Source organism: Anser cygnoides, chromosome 2 (genome assembly GCF_040182565.1).
Source record: "Anser cygnoides isolate HZ-2024a breed goose chromosome 2, Taihu_goose_T2T_genome, whole genome shotgun sequence".
NCBI lineage: Eukaryota > Metazoa > Chordata > Aves > Anseriformes > Anatidae > Anser > Anser cygnoides.
In genome coordinates this window covers 121,234,528-121,251,799 of record NC_089874.1, presented here as the reverse complement: position 1 = coordinate 121,251,799, position 17,272 = coordinate 121,234,528, and the positions used below count along the sequence as shown (strand labels likewise).

At 34.8% G+C, this 17,272-nt stretch overlaps 1 protein-coding gene across 5 annotated transcripts in view; it reads left to right on the top strand.

Moving 5' to 3' along the window:
- ST18 (ST18 C2H2C-type zinc finger transcription factor) overlaps nucleotides 1-17,272 on the top strand; it is a 178,108-nt gene that overhangs the window by 106,907 nt on the left and 53,929 nt on the right. For 4 of the 5 annotated variants that reach the window (XM_013184970.3, XM_013184971.3, XM_013184974.3 and 1 more), the window contains 2 exons: nucleotides 152-206; nucleotides 2,067-2,097. The exons of the other annotated variant lie outside the window; for it this stretch is intronic. In XM_013184970.3, the coding sequence (XP_013040424.1) occupies nucleotides 152-206; nucleotides 2,067-2,097 (86 nt within the window). The remainder of the gene's footprint in view (nucleotides 1-151; nucleotides 207-2,066; nucleotides 2,098-17,272) is intronic. 5 annotated transcript variants of the gene reach the window in all.

The window sequence follows — 17,272 nt, the reverse complement described above, 5'->3', positions numbered from 1 at the left end:
CTTTTTATCTCTTTGACAAGATTAATAAGGCATGATTATTCTTCTTTCTATTACTGTATACACTTTGGAAATGTGGAAAAAAAAAAAACATTTGAGACTTTTTTCTCAATGGCAAAAGGAATGAATTAAAAACTTTGTGTTAATATTACAGATGGATGCAGATGGGGAAAATAAAAAGCTGCGCACACGCTCAAAAGGAACCAAGGGTGAGTTAGCAAGCAAGTTCCACGACCCTGTGCCCAGCACACCATGAAATATGATAGTTCCTGTGCACAGTCCCTAATGTGCAGTAAGAGAGTGTGTAGCTTCCTTAGGGTTGCTTTTTTAATCAAGGCAGGACACAGACTGCTGGCATTAAGAGGCACAATGTTATTAGCTATGGCTTAAAGAAAAGCAGAAAAAAATCTGCTGTCTGATATTTACTTTGAACTATTTCTCAAAAAAAAAAAAAAGTATGCTTTTTATTATGCAAACAAAGATTTTATTTAGGGACATCTTTCCTTAGCTAGACAATATTGAATGGATTCTTTCAAAATAACGTACCAAACTTTGTCTAGGCCACCTGAGTGTTTTTCTGCCTACTGCCATTAATTATCAGTAAATTACCTGCATAAATGGTCCAGAAGTAAAGTTACTTTAATCAAAAGTCACAGGTGTATGCAACAGAGGAGAACCCTGTGTTTTTTTAAAGTACTTGTGCTTGTGTTTGATTTTGCAAAGTTATGACATAGTTTCATTTCCCAGCTATTCCTCTTTTTGTAAAGAACAGATGGAAATGTAGTCCTGAGAGAAAAACAAGCCCTTAATGATCTCAACATCTGGAAAACATGATTGACTAGCAATACAACCCTTTCAGGAAAATAACTTTTTATTTTAATTCATAACACTTTTTGTGACTCTTGATAATGAAAAATGGAGATACGTTAAAATAAATGACAAAGTTTTGTCTTCCCTGCAAACATTTTTGCTTATGACTATTTTCAGAGGTGCAAAACGCCCATCTTTCGATCTGATTTTAATGGGAATTGTGCACTCTCAGGATTGTAGGGAAAAAAAATAAAAAAGACTAGTTTGATTCATTGTCACAACTCAGTAGATCTGGGTTATTAATATTGTGCCTTCAGCTTCGAGTTGTGGTCAGAATGAAAAATTAAAGTACAGTTTGGCTTAATTGTCTAGTCTCAAATGACCAAAGGGGTGAAAAATGTTAGACTTCACTAACAAAAAGGCAGAGAGAAAACAAGTAGGGATGCTACCCACTGCCCACATAAAAACAAAAGACATAAGCATATCATGTCTTTGAAACATCCTTCAGTAATATAAGTAATGTAAAATGCATATATACGTCAAGAGTATAAGAACAGAGAACTTGCTACTGAATAGGAAAAACATTGATTAGGGAAGTTCCTCACACCTCAGCATTAGTGCATATCTTCTCATTTAAAAGAGTCTATTTTAGCTAATAGACTTCAATCAAATTTAATAGGGAATTTACCATTCATATTCTTTTCATTTAAAATGCTAATTACGTATTTTTAAAACTTATGAATTTTCTTTCTTTATATTTTTATACACACATCCATACATGTATATGAATTAATAGATCAGGAACATTTTCTTAGAAGCAAAACAATAAAAATTGCCTGTGCAACATGAGTAAGCCTTAGAACCACCTGTCAATATGCTGTATACCCTTGCATGGGCAGGTATTTGTAAACACCAGCCTTCACCAATCCCAAATTGAATTAAAGTTTGGAAGAAGTCAAGACCTTTTACACTTTCAACAAACACAAGTGCCTTTTTTTCTATTTAGTTTTTCTTATTATTTTTCTATTTTTTCCAATGAAGACCATCCTCCAGGTTTTTTGTGTCCTAAAATAACTATGAGAATTATTTTTTCAGTCAACGCTTGCCACTAGTAGCTACAATCCTCTGGTTAGCACGAAATAATCACCTGTGTTTTGATAGCCATTCCTCTGTCATCAGATAGGCAGGTGCAAGGCTGAAGAAAGCACAAGTCTGGAAGTGTAAACTAATTTATTCTTTCCTTCTGCTTTTATTAACAGTTCAAGTGGACTCTATAGCTCAAGAGCTCAGGTAAGAACTCATGTCATTTATTTTTTAGTTTTATTTTCTGATTATATCAATAAATTCATACTGAGGGTATTACTATTTAGTAGAAAATCCAGCAAATGCTGCAATATGCAGAGATTTAGCATGGCTCTGACAAAGGAAACTTGAAGCAGATTCACTTTTTAAATATAACAACAATAAAAGTAAAAAGGTTAGCAGTAATTATGTAAACATAATTAAAAATAACGCAATAAAAATAATGTTCAGGATTCTGGTATGTTGTCTTTATCTGCAGCCTGTATCAGGGCACACAATAAAAAAGTAGGTTTCTGATCAGTGATAAATATTATAACATTTTAATATCTCAACATTCTAAGAGACATTAGTCTTTATATCGTTTTGTTAGATGACTTTTGTAAAATTGATAGCCTCTGTAAATTACTGTAAATTCTAAATGCACAAATTACTAATTTTTCATCAAGTACTTGCTGAGTTTCTACATTTTCCTGAAGTAGAAGCAAGTAGTTTTCAAATTTGTGTAAAGCGTGACATTTCAGTCAAAAACAAATTCTTCAAGGATATATCATCAATAATCTAGTAAAATTTTTATATTACTATTTTAATTTTATTAATATTTACATCAGTTCCCAGTAGCTGTTCCACAAGTCTAGGATAAAATTATGGAAAGACTGCTATATTGTTGGCACCAAATCTTCAACAAAGAACATGTACGATCAAATTCCAGTTTTCACTAGGACAAGTTCACTCTTATATCAAGTTCACTCACATATCCCCCTCAGAAAATATTTACAGGTAAATCCTGAATTATTCATCCAAATCACAAATTCTGCAATATAAATCCTGAAAACATTTTTACAATAACCGTTAGGAGTTTTGCTTAAATTAACTTCTTATACTCAGTCTTCTTCATCACATCCTAGTGAGCTGCTCTAAGCATAGCAGGCATCTGAAGTATGTGTTTGCGGGCTCATCCATCTAGGGAATAAAAGCAGCAGCATGTAATTTATTTGATCAATCAAAATTCCACTCTCTCTTAATATAGGGCATGAAATATTTATAGGAAGTTATTTGCAGTTAAGACATTATATTTTAGAGTTTTGTTTTATAATAAAACTGAGGAAATTATAAACTTCTTATACATTTTTGACAAACAGAAGTGGAGGCTAACTTTTCAGATAAAATATTCATGGTGAGGCACTCATTCAGCTCTACCCTGAACCTCATTTTTCTGTACAGCTTCAGTTTTCTGAGATTTAGTGCTTCTCCTTTTTCCTCTGTGCATCCCTAATTTATGCACCAGAAGGATGCATTAATCCAAAGAGGCAGTCATCCAAAAATGAGGATGGTCCATGTGTTCCTCAGAGAAAAATGTTTGAAAAATAGAGGATGTGCAAGTTTCTGCAACATCAGGGAAGATGTAGTTTATGCATTATCAATTATTATAGGTTTTCCCAAGCAATTTTGCTTTCCCTGTTAAATACATGCTATTTTAGGAAATACAGTGTCACAGATTACTTTTTCTAGCAGAGGTGTGTAGTACATCTGTAAAGAAACACACATTTGTTTAAAACACTGAACTAAACACTAAACAGAAAAAAAAAAAATCTAGTCCCTAACTTGGTGTTTGTGATTTCTACTATACAAAAATTCATATTGGGTATTTCAGCAGTCAAATGCTTTACTGACATGCAGGTCAGGTGATCAACTTTTGTGAATTTATTTATTTCTGTGTGAAAAATAACAGCTAGAGACACAGGGGCTTCCTTTTGAAAATGTAGCCTAACGTATTCATTTTACTCACACCCATATTACTATGGAAGAACTATTGAACATTCCTCAAGAATTAAAGAATGAAAAAGTCTATTGTGTTCCCTGGATACAGATATTGGAGCCACTGTCTTCTCTGACCAAGGTTCTAAATGCTGTGTTGGCTGACAAGTTTAAATCCATGCTTAATTAATTTCCCCTTTTCCCCTGGCTTAGCCTATCTGACAAAGCACTTTTGCACTCCTTATTGAGTTTCTGTTACAAAGTGCCTTGGGATACTTACACATGAAAAGCACTACATAAGCTTACATGCTCATATTGTATTATTATTAGTTTTGTAACATTGATTGGTTCTAGAGTATTTGTTAGCCTTTCTTATTCTTCAAGTTGTTTCACAAAAGTAGAAAATGTAACAAATAAAAAGCAAAAGAAAGAGTTGCAAACGCCAAAAATACATGAAAGTTTCTCTCATAAATTTCTAGGGTTGCATCCTTGCTTAATGGAATTAAAAGCCAAAAATAAAATAAATAAATAAATAAATAAATAAATAAATAAATAAAATCTATTGATTTCAAGAAAGCCAAGATTTCACAAAGAAGTCTGGCTAATAGTTTTGCTATTATCCATCTTTTCCTGAGAAATAGTACTTAGAAATTAAATTTTAAGGAAAACATCACTTTAAGGGCCAAAGTATTTTTTTTTTTTTATTTGCTTATTTGTTTTCTGTCGAGTAAAATAACTAAAAGTTCTCTTGCACTATACTTTTTTAGAACATTGTACTTTTCTACCAGCTACTGACCACCTATACACAACATTTTCTTCCAATACCTAAAGGGGGCCTACAAGAAACCTGGAGAGTAACTCTTTATCAGGAAGCGTAGTAATAGGACAAGGAGTAATGGTTTAAAGCTAAACAAAAACAAACAAACAAACAAAAAAACAAAAAAGGTAGAATTAGATTAGATATAATGAATAAATTCTTTAGTCAGAGGGTGGTGAGGCACTGGAACAGGTTGCCCAGTGAATTTGTGGATGTCGCATCCCTGGAAGTGTTCAAGGCCGGGTTGGATGGGGCTCTGGGCAAACTGATCTAGCGGGAAGTGTCCCTACCCTGAAGGGAGGGTTGAAATTAGATGATCTTTAAGGTCCCTTCCAATCCAAATATTTTATATGATTCTATGATCACTCCTATTTAATGCCAAACTTACATTGATTTTATGTTATTATATGCTTTGAAGAATTTCAAATTTAAAACCCATATAATTTTCATCACACACATATATATTATTAATATTGTTGTTATTAGTTCATAAGATTTTTTATTGTATCTACTGTATATTCTGTAGTGTTGAAGCATAGTATGCTGAACTCAGAAGATATTAATAACCCTTCAATACAAAACTGTTTCTCCTTTCAGCCTTAACCATTTACTTACAAACTACATTTTAATTTTTCATACATGAATATACTGCTTTAGTCATTTAGTCAGGTAGCTAAACTGTCCACAGGAAGAGATCAATTTTTTATCATGACCTAAACAAAACAAAACACAATATGTGGTAGAAGTGAGTGCTGAAGCCGGGAGCTTTCTGTCCCATACATTCAAGTTTGAACCTGACATTTTTCAGGCATAACCTCTCTGTTGAACCCCTCTTCTGAAAGAAGCAGAAAGAAGAAGTCTTCTCTTAGATGATTTAGTCATGGACCACTGAAAGGACCAGGATCTTCAGCTGTGTTAAGGATTAGAATGAAAACCAAAGGGAAGTGAGGAATATTGGTGTGATGTATTCTCATTACTGTGTTCTATTTAACAGATGGGATACAGTATGATGAACCATCTGTAGGTTATGGAGTGGCATCTGGGTCAGACCAAGGAAGAGCAAATTGGATTGATCCAAGCATGGGATTACAAAAGCATAGATCAGTTTGTCCAGGTCCATGTCTGAATAGAAAGGGTTCCGTTTCTGAGTTAGATACAGGTGAAAACAAGTCTTTCTGGCTTCTGACACTAATGATTAGTGAAGACTCCACAAGGCACTTATGTTTCAAGTCCTGAAGAATAAAACTGCTTTCTGTTGGCTATTGTTACTTACTTTCTATAGTGCTGGAACTTTTCATCAGAAGGACCATTTCTTTAAAAGTAAGAAAAGATACTTTTTATCTGGAACTCTTGGTTCAGATATTGTGAGACATTTTGGGTATTCAGATTAAAAGGTAAAATGTGGATAAAATAGAGAGATAAGTGTCTTGAATGTTTTAGCAGAGAGGTGGTAGAGCAGAGTTGCCTTGGATGTCTCATTGATAGAAGAAATAACAAGGCACTTCACCCTGTGCTGCTGTCTCTTGATTGGGAGAATGAGAAAGCAGGAAAGAAACCCTGCAGTCCATGGTACTGAAGTATTTCAAAAGGTTTATGTCACTAAAATGTATTCCTCAAATTTAACCAAAATGTTTAAGAGGTATGTCAATATAAATAACAATATTGACAGCATAGTAAAATGTATTTTGCTAACTAAAGTACTTTATATTTAGTACTGGTAGATTATATGTATCCTGCTATATCTGAGCTCTAGTTTCAGACAGCAATGGAATGAAGGTAGAGGTTTTGATGGGGAGAAGATAATTTGGCCACTCAGGAAAAGTTCATAACATGAAAGAAATGGGTTGTGCATTCCTAAATGCATTTAAAAATGAATGATTCAATAGTAACTCTTTTTGCAAGTTTCATAAAATAACAAGGTTTTGGAGAGTTTGTATGAAAAGAAAGCAGTAGCCTGGCAGATGACCTGAGAAAGAGGTGAGCAGTACTTTGCTGATGGAAGGAGAAGTGGGCATATGAAACAGATCACACAAAAAGGCTCAAAACATTCCTCCGTAAGAACTGAGACTGTGATTGTGACATGTAGCTATTACCTTCACAGAACTCTTATCCCAAACAACTGCCTAAAGGTGAGACAATGACTGAGAACGTTATTTGTTCCTAGCCTGCATGTGGAAAACTGTCACATTTGTCCTTTGGGTTTGGCTTCTGCTTCCACAGAAATTTCTCATAGACTCAAGATTTCTGAAAATGACTAGGATAAAGCACATTTGTTCCAATCTTGAATAAGCATAATTGAAGAAGAACTGAGGTGGACTCTTGCATTTCCTGGTGACTCATCTGTCTCTTACTGGCAGAAGGTGTGGGACTGTCCTCACAGTCCTTATTTTGCTTTACTGAAATAAAATGTGTCCCTGAGTCCGAGTAGGCTTAGAAAATTCTAAATGAAGATGGTCAATTTCCATAGAGTTATGTCAACTGCAAGGGTATTTATCCTGATTTTGTTTCAGATATTGTGCAGAGAAGTTTGAGCTTGACAAAAATGTTGGGTTTTTGTTTGTTTGTTTGTTTGTTTTCTTTTCAGTTTAATATTAGGTGTTGATAGGTACATTCCCAGCTCTCTTCTCCAGTGTCCTCTATGACTATAAATGTCTGGGACAGAGTTGTGTCAAGTTGTCATTCAAATATTTCTCTATGATACATTAATATTAGGCATTTCATCTGAGACAAAGATCTGTATCATGCTGGTTTTTTTGATAGCTGATTTTCAATTAAACAATAAACATATATCTTAATATCCTCTATTCCCAGGATTTAGTACCAGAATTATACGTTAACAGTATCTATTGTTTGCTCTCTAGTTTGGAAAAGAAACTTATCTGCCCTAGCTGTTGTGGATATTGAAATGGTTATGGGTCTTTGAAAACATTAACCTCTGCTTCTTATTCTATGACTTCTGATATAATCAAAGTTGTCATGATGCCATCAATCATATTTTCTAAAATTCTCAAATTTTGTTTATTTCTTTTTCTTTTATGATGACACTGTTAGGTTCTTAACAGATTCAGACTAGCATGCTAGTCAGTACTTTCCTCAAATAATCTGTGGAAATCTATGTTTTTTATTAAGGAAAAATATTTTGAAATTGATGTTTGATAGAAAATATTGAACAGCAAGCATTAGCAAAAACTGAACAATCAGTACATGTTACTGATTGTGAGGCAAAGGCAAGTGTATGGTGGTCACAGAACCAAAAAAATAATAGTGTTTAAATTCACCTAACCTTATGCCTGTATCTTATACGTCAATCACTCTCAACTAATAAGACTTCATTGGACTGTCATGTCTAATATCATTCCACGTTTCCTTCCTCATCTTCTAGTCCCACTTTAAGAAGCCTCAAATTGTGAAATCTATAGTGCTGTCCTTTTTCTTTTCCCTTTCCTCTCCTTCTCCTCTACTCTTCCTTTCCCAGTGCTCTGATGAGCTGAGGGACCTCAGACTTTTTGCCTTTTTTGCAGCCCCATGTGGTTTTATACTTCAGAAACAGGTTATTCTTTCAGTACTGTTAAACCATATTACTAAAACATTAAACAAGAAAAAATAAATAAACACAGAAAGAAATTCAAAATTAAAATATTTTCCACCTCAGATTTTCTGCTTTCAAATGTTCAGGTAAGTGGGTTGTGGCTTGCATATAATTATGGAAGTGGTGTATAATGAACATCAAATAAAAGATTTTTTTCTTTGAAATATCATTCTTTAAATGAAATTGCAAGATGTAATAGAAAATGCATTGTAAAAAAATATCCTTGTTTCAATACAGAGAAGTAATCTGATATGGTTTGAGGTGAGCCCAAGTAATGACTGTAACATGTTGCAAGTAACCCTGAGGTTGTTAGTTATCTGACTTAACTATTTAGTGAACTGTTCTGACTAACCATTAAGAGAGCTAAAATAGGAACTCTATCTTATAATGCTTTTGATATACCAATGGTTGGAGTTGTTAATTACAATGAATGGTAAGTACTGTAGATATTAAAATCTTTTGATAAATATACTGTGACCTCTACCTTTTCCCCATGGATTTATTTAGAACATTTAAAATTAACATTTCATGTTTTGATTTCTACTTTTTTTTGTGTGTGTGTGACTTGAATAGGTTTTCCAATGACAAATGCATTAGATAGGTTTCTAGCATAGAAACTCATTTATTATACAAACTCATAGACCTCATTTAATGTCTACTATGTCCATTTCTAGCCAACACCTGTATTCTCAGTGTCTCTTTTCTCACACCAATATGGCATTTTATTTGGTTTTGCTTTTGCTGTGTTTCTTCTTAAAGTCTCATTTTAATATAAAAACTACAATAATTAGTTTCAGTATGGTTTTTTTTCTGAAATTGTTAGTTTTATAATATATGGCAAGTCTACATCACTTTAATTGTGGCTGTCAAACTGATAGTTTTTTTGCATTTTTTTTCTACCTGAGAGCTTGTTGCATCTTACAATGTTCCTTACCTTGAACTAAAGCTTTTACATTATTTAATGTAGTCCAGGAGTTATCTTCTCCATCACTACTTTGGTGTTCAAGAGCACACAGTAAATGTTACCCATACACATGAGTTTACAGTTGTGTATGCCCTAATGCCTTCTGCTGAGTGACAGAATATATCAGAACATTATAGACCCAAAAGATTGTTTCCTCTTATGGAAGATCTTTTTGGATGACCACAAGCCATATAAAGATTGAAAACCAACCACTGATTTCTGTCTCATATATATCTCAATCATTAATTAAATATTATGGCTGGCTGAATTGCTCTGTCTGACTGACATCAAGGGCAGATTCAGCCAAGAAAATGCAAACTGAAACAGACTGTACAGGCAGAAGATAGAAAAGAAAGGAAGGTAATACAGCCATGGGACCTCCTTCTGCATTAAAGGAAGGTACTAGTATCTGCAATTAATTGCTTATGGCCCCATTGTCTGCTGTCAAAAAATAAATAAAAATAATAAATAATAAATAAATAAATAAATAAAAGGCTTATTTTCTATTTTCTTTTACATCTTCTTTAACCAGACTGTAGATACATGCTTGCTTTCTAATGAAGAGTTTACTGGGGTTATCAGGGTGATCACTCACATGTAAGACTTTCTGGATCCAAAAGTTGAGAGCATGGTCTGTAGTATTACCTAGAAACTTAAACAGTTCTAAGCCAAATTCTTGGCTTGTGTCCCACTGGAATTTATTGACTTACTGAACCTGAACAGATTGAGTGAGTGAATGAAAAAGAGAGTAGGGAGACTGGATTTGGCCCAACTCTTGGGTATTCATTTTTATCACTGAGATTAAGAACTTCTTGTGTTCCAGGCAATAAAAATTGTTTCCTCTAAACTGGCTTTTACTAAAAATAACTTATCTGTTGTGAAAGGGTCCAAATCTACAACTCTAGCTATATGGAATTCTTGATCAATGAGCTATAGAATAACACCCTAAAGTAGCTATTCATTTCATTAACATAGTATTTAAATTAGAATATTTATATGCACAATTATTAATTCTTACTATTATTATTATTATTATTTTTGATCTGAATATCCTCATGATCCTACTAGGTTTTAAAAGTAAAACAAGAAACTAAGAAAACAGAATTAGAACCTGTGCTGTTCTCTGAGTTGCCTTTCCTGTGAGGAGAACCATAGTAAACTGTAGATTAAAAAAAACAAGGGGGTGGGGGAGATTAAAGAAAAAAAAAGTGATTTTATGAGTGTGATAATTAAGTTTTGAGTTCTTATTATAATCAAAATGTGTCTGTTGCAGACTAAAATCCTTGTCCTCAGGTATCACAGTGACTGAGACATGGGTAGACTTGACCATAATTGCATGCCTTTTCCTATGTTATTGCTGACTTACCATTGCTCCACTCTTTACGTGCTTCATTTTATTTGCTCAGTCATTTCACAGTCCAATTGTTCTTTTTGGTCAGGTGGCCTATAACATTTAGTTTACTGTCTGAAGCATCTCCAAGATCAGTACATAATGACTCAATACCATTACCCTTTTCTCCCCAGCCCCTTCTTATGGGGCCTAATAAATCCTCTTTCATGAACAAGGCTGTGGCAGCTTCTTTGTTTTTCTTGTATGTCTTATTAAAATATATATTTTATTTTAAAATCATCATCCAGCCAGATTTCAGTTATACCATATCTTCTCCACAATATTATCTGCCAGTTCTGTTTCCTTTTTCCTAGCTAAACCTTTCATTTGTGTATATAGACAGATGTTTTAATACCCCCAAGTTGCTGAGGTTATTTTACTCTATGTTAGTGTTCATAAATATGAATTTCCCTTTTATCTTTCTTCCCATCTATACCTCCTGTGCATTCCTTTCATTTTAGTTCAGCCCTGGACTGAACTTTTCACAACTCTGAAATTTTTAAAAAGAGCGTGGCTCAGGTATGCCAGTAACCTTTTCTATTTGTAGAAAGCCCTTTAACCCTGGGATGATTGCTACAGTGCAGAGGAACAAGCCCTGTCCCTTTCACAGATACAACTTGTAAGCCAAGGGTATGGGTTTCTTAAAGACAGAAAGAGGTGAAAAGTGTGTATATATATGTGTATATATACACACACACACATATATATATGTTTTGTGTGATATTAATAAATGAGAAACATTCCCATTTTCTTTAATTATCTTTGGGAAAAGACATGCTATAGTTCTGAGCTTCTATCATTGCTTCAGTGACAACAATTAACCAAATGTAAATGGTTAAATGATTAACTTTTTTTTTTTTTTTTTTTTTTTAATACAGTTTATTGGTTTAAGCTCTGGGAACATCTTAAATGGGAACATTTTAATATTTTAAAATGTTGGTTGAAGAAAATTACTCTTGCCTGATGAATTCTATTCCAAATGATTTTTCAGGAATTCTCAGCTGGAGTATTTTTCTGGTTTAATTCAGTCTTAGATTGTCAGTACACTGTAGCCCATCCTTTGATTACAGTTTTCTCAGTTCCACGTTCTTACTCCTTGAAGTTTTTCAGCTAGTCAGTGTGTTGCCACCTATAACTTGTAAAGCAAGCAGTTGTTTCTGGATATATATAATTTTCCCACACCCCCAAATTCACAAATCTTTCTTACTTTATTTTTTAATTATTTTTAGGTAGATAGAACGGTCATTTCATTTAACCTGTGCTCCAGCATGTTCCACTATTCAGGGAGAAACTCACTGATACACAAAACATCTGTAAGTGCACTATCATATCCCACTTAATAGAGCAAGGCTTGCTCTACCTTCCTCCCCAACTGCTGTCATCCATCTGACGTTGCTGTAATTTACAGTACTTATTTAGGCTTTCAGTTGCAGTAATCAGACAACCTACACTCTGTTTCTTTGGGGTCCAACATTGCAGCTCCTTTCACAAACCTCCAGCATTCTTAGTTGATGCAATCAATAACATCAATGTTTTTTCAACAGACGTGATCAGTCCTAGGAGCAGATCACAGAATCATAGAATCATAGAATGGCTCAGGTTGGATGACCTTAAAGATCATCTAGTTCCAATCCACCTGCCATAGGTAGGGATGCCACCCACTAGATCGTGTTGCCCAGGGTCTCATCTAAACTGGTCTTGAACACCTCCAGAGATGGGGCATCCACAACCTCTCTGGGCAACCTGTCCCAGCACCTCACCACCTTCTGAGTGAAGAATTTCCTCCTAATCTCTAGTCTAAATCTCCCCCTCTTTTAGTTTAAAACCATTCCCCCTTTTCCTGCCATTATCAGATTGAGCAAAGAGTCTCTCTCCATCTTTTTTATAAGTCCCTTTTCTGTATTCAGTGCTAGTCATTTATCCCGTTTATCATCAGCTTACAATGAGCTCAGGAGGTTTTTTTTGTGAGTTTTGGGGATTAGAGACCTGTAGCTATATCCTAAAGCTTTGAAAGCCACTAGACATTTAGTTAGAATCCAGCTCATCTGTTTCTTAGATAACTAGCAGACATAGAAGGGGACCAAGGTGGGGAGACATTCAGAATTTCTGTTCCTTTTCAGTATCTTTACCATCTTAAATTTCTTAGAAGAAAATCTGACCATGACAGACATTTGTAAGATGTTCAGCTGTGAGTGACGTGTCAGTGAATCCTAGAATATCAACTTTTCTCTCCTGCAAGGAAAAAAGTAGTATGTGACTTCCAGAGCATTGCGAGGAATCTGAAAGCATGTGAACAAAACGTGATCCAGGCCTAAAGCAGGTGGCAATATCAGTTATCAGGCTAAATGTACCCCTGATTTTACTAACTATGGCCATTCTTAGATCTGTTATCATGCTTTTCCAACTCAAAGTTTGCTGTGAAAAAAAAAAAAAAAGAAAGAAAGAAAAAAAAGTCCACTGGAGGTCTGCTGGAAGCCTTGCCAACAGATCAACAGATGAATGACAAAAATCTTTGCTGGCTACAAAGTGGGTAAAGGTCAGGTTAAAGGTTTGACAAACACGTCACTTAGATGAACCAACTAAAAAAAAAAAAAAGATTGGAATATGGGGATGATAATTTTCAGCAGTAGAAAAAACTGTATATTGGTAGTATTTCTTAAAACCTCTCTCTTCTGAAGCATTGCTTTGTGAAGGGAAGTCAGTGCAATGCCGTATCTGTATACTATCAGTTTCTGCCTCAACACATGAAAGTAGGTCTTAGATTTTAACATTTTGGATCATGTAATTGACATAAGATTGTTTTTGCTAGCTGAGTCATTGACTGAAAAATAATACTAATAAAAAATCTTCTAATTATAAATAATACTGAAATGATTAATTATTCATAAAATTTAAGTACAGTTAAATTGGAAAAAGTATGCATTGGCTTTGGGCTCATGACAAAAAGAGCTTCGCCTGTTTTATGAGCCTCAGATTACCAAATAACCTTGACAGCTGAATCAGTGTTCCATGACAACAAGCAGACCATTGATAAATAGCAACAAAACTATTAGACGTTGAATTTATGAGACGAGTAATTGAGAAGCTAAATTATAGGTTTACCATTTGACAAACTACAGCTTGACAAATCTGTGCTAACGTACATGTGTGTATGTGTGAATGCACATAAGGAAAAGAGAGAAATAGAAACTTTAAGACAATGATGAACTCAACATGCCATGAATGTTACAAAGGCACAGATATATTCTTTTCGTAGTAGTAAAATTCTCAGTGTCCATTATCAATCATTTTTACTTTTAAGCACTGTAATGTAGAAAAGAAGGGAAATAGGGGAATTGCTTCTAAGTGGTAGACCTTTAAACTGGCTCTTGCAAACTGGTAGATTCCAGTTAGAGTCATAAACAACAGTATAAACAGTCCACACCAAAAGCAAGAATATATTATTCTGGCATTGAAAAATCTCTGTCTGGCCTATGAAGACCAATTTGCATTTCCTAGGAAAGAAGCAACAACTGTTTGATTTTTTTTTTTTTCATCCTCCTATGGTAGGTGTCAAGAATGATTTTATGTAAAGTGGCAACTCTTGTATTCACTTATCTTAAAATGATGGGAACTATAGAGGAAGTCTGGGTCTGTGGTGTTCATGTACAGAAACAGATATGATAAGGATAAGATAATGAGAAACTTTCTAAAATGAGCAATGTGCTTCCAGGCAGATCTGTATGTAGGCCTCCTGTTCTGACACTGATGAAGCAACTTTTGATTTACTGCTGTAAGCTGTAAGCAAAACTGATGCCTGAAATTTGACCAAAACAAAGCTTCAAGTTACTTTTTCTTCAGAAAGTTGCTCCATTGTGATCCAAAAGAATACACAGGGGACTGTGAGGTCATATGAGCAGCCTTAATCAAAGCCGTCTCTGCTCTTGCAAGATCATGGTAGTTATAGCCAAGTGGGATTCTTGTGCTTTCATTTCCCAAAACAGGACTGCAGAGAGCAGGCAGCAGTAGTACCCTGTCTTGTCTAGTCTGTGGTTTGCTGATGTCTGTGATTGTGGCTATCCTTCATAGTTGTGGTGAAACACCAGTGGCTTTAATAGCTGCTGTGCCAACCCACAGGGGTGGGCTTGTAACATTAAGGTACTAGAAAAAGATTGTACTTAGTGAGTAAGAATACAGCGATCATCTTACTTTCTGATTATGTTTTTCCTTAACTTGACTAGAATATACACAATAGTCAGACAAGTTACATGTTTAATGCTGAAGAGCAAAATGAAGTTCTGTGACCTGTGTTACACCAGAGGGCATACTAGATGATTTAATAGGAAATTCTGTTCTAAAAATCTATTAATTACGCTTGTGTGAGAAACAGCTGTAGTTTTGTCAAAGGGGAATTAAACACTGGAAATTCATCTTGTCCTAAATACTGGTACAGTAGCAACTAGAGGTTGCTTGAGAAGCAAGAGAAGCTTGACAAATAAATGAGGAAGATTCAAAGGTAAATCTAGTGAAGGTTTTGGTTAATAAAGCAACGGCATGTGAAGTGTTTTCAAACATTTGTCATTTATTCATTTTGCCTGAAACAACATGAATGGTATGAACTGTTGTTCAAATTATGAATTAAGAAACACTTGATTGTACTTTCTTAGAAACAAATTATGCATATTCATCTGCACCACATCCATCTCTGATGTGTTATATGGACATCATTTCCAAGGGGAAATGTTTCTGTTGTGATTCTGACCTTTAATGTGATATTCATGTTATCCTCTATTAATAAACAGAGAAATAATTGAGAAGCCATAGTATTTTCAACTACAGCAGGTGGTTGGTGTCCAGTACTGCTGATGGCCATAACATTTGAGTGTTCAGAATATGAGGAATATCCACTGTGTTTAAGATACATGTGGTAGAATTTTAACTTCCCCCCCAAACTGCAGATCTTCATATTTCCACATCCTTCATATTTGTAATGATGGTTTGCCAAAAAGGTGTTTAGCCAAAAATGGATATTTTTTTAAAAACAAAAAGCTCAAGTTAGTCATATGTTTTCATCCAAAACAATCAGAACCTGAGCCAATTTACTGCACATAAGATACCTTGGAAGTATTAATTTGTGCTGTTCAGCTTGCAATATCTGTAACCAATAGGAGTTCTCTGCATACATGGATTTTATTTTATTTTTTCAAATCTTACAGCAAAGTCAGTGAGCCAAATGCAAAATCTAACACCTAAGGGCATCTTGTAGATTTGTAATGCATGCTGGGGGTGCCTAAGGTTGAGAAACCATTGAATGGATTACACAGATTCATATAGGTAGTTTTTTCATCTCTGAGAGCTATAATATGAACACTATAATTCATACTACATAAATTTATTAGAATATTGTGTGTGAGAAAGCAATAACTCCATGCAAAATCACTTACCTAAAAAGTTACTTAAAAAAGGGTATTGAAGGTTCAGGACTCTTTAGTGAGGTATTGTACGAAGTAGCATCTAAATGCCATGCAGATCAGATGCATGGTGGCAAAAGCTTTATTACATATCTGTGGATGCACATTAATATGCAGACCAATACTTGTATCTAGTAAGAGCTGAAAAAAACATATCAGATCTGCTAAAAATATTCTTCATTAAAAAACAGTAATCTCTTCTCATGTCATTCATCCAGAAGTTAGGCATCTAGACTGGCCAAGGCCTTTTCCAGGGGTTAGATCACCCAATTTATCAGGTATATCTAGTTTTTTAGAAGGATCATAGAACCATTGAATATCCCAAGTTGGAAGGGTCCCAAAAGGATCACAAAGTCCATGTCCTGGCTCCACACAGGACCACCCAAAAATTAGGCAATGTATCTGAGAGCATTGTCCAAACACTTCTTGTACCCCAAGAAGCTTGGTGCTGTGACCACTTCCCTACGGAGCCTATTCCAGGGCTCAGCAGCCCTCTCGGTGAAATTCTTCCTAACATCCAATCTGAACCCTCTGGTGAAACCTCTTTCCAGAGTCTATATAGAGGCCAAAGAAGAGCTAAAATGAGACTCTTATGGCTGAAACTAATGAAATGGAACCAATGCTGATACTGAGACACTCATATTGCAAAATGTTCTGAAGGTACAGTGTCTGTCACATGTTTTCTGTAGTTGAACTGCATGCAGTGTCTAAAAATTGAATTCAAGATGTATGATTGAATTTCCAGCTTATGTCAATACATGGAAACTTAAAGGCCTGGCAAAAGAATGAAAAATATCACCTTTCATCTTCAATATTAGCATGACACAAATTTGTGTTACGTTTTCTGGTCATACACAACAGATGTTTGGTCAAAGTCTGCTTTCTTTTTTCCTCAACACAGTTTTATAATAAACAGCTCTGACATTCTTCTTCCTATAGAAAAGTCAAGGAAGCTTGTTCAAAAATACTAATTAAAAAAAAACAAACTCAGCTTAGTCAAAAAAAAAAACCAAAGCAGCACCAAAATTCCTAAGCAGGCACAACCAATAGACCTGTATATAACAAGAAATAGTCATATTCCTAGATGCTGTTGCAATTGGGTTAGCCCAGGCAGGTATGGAGCACTGTAGTAAAGAGGGGAGTATTCAATAGCATGAATGGGGCCTGATGATTGCACCAGGTGTAAAAATACAAAAAA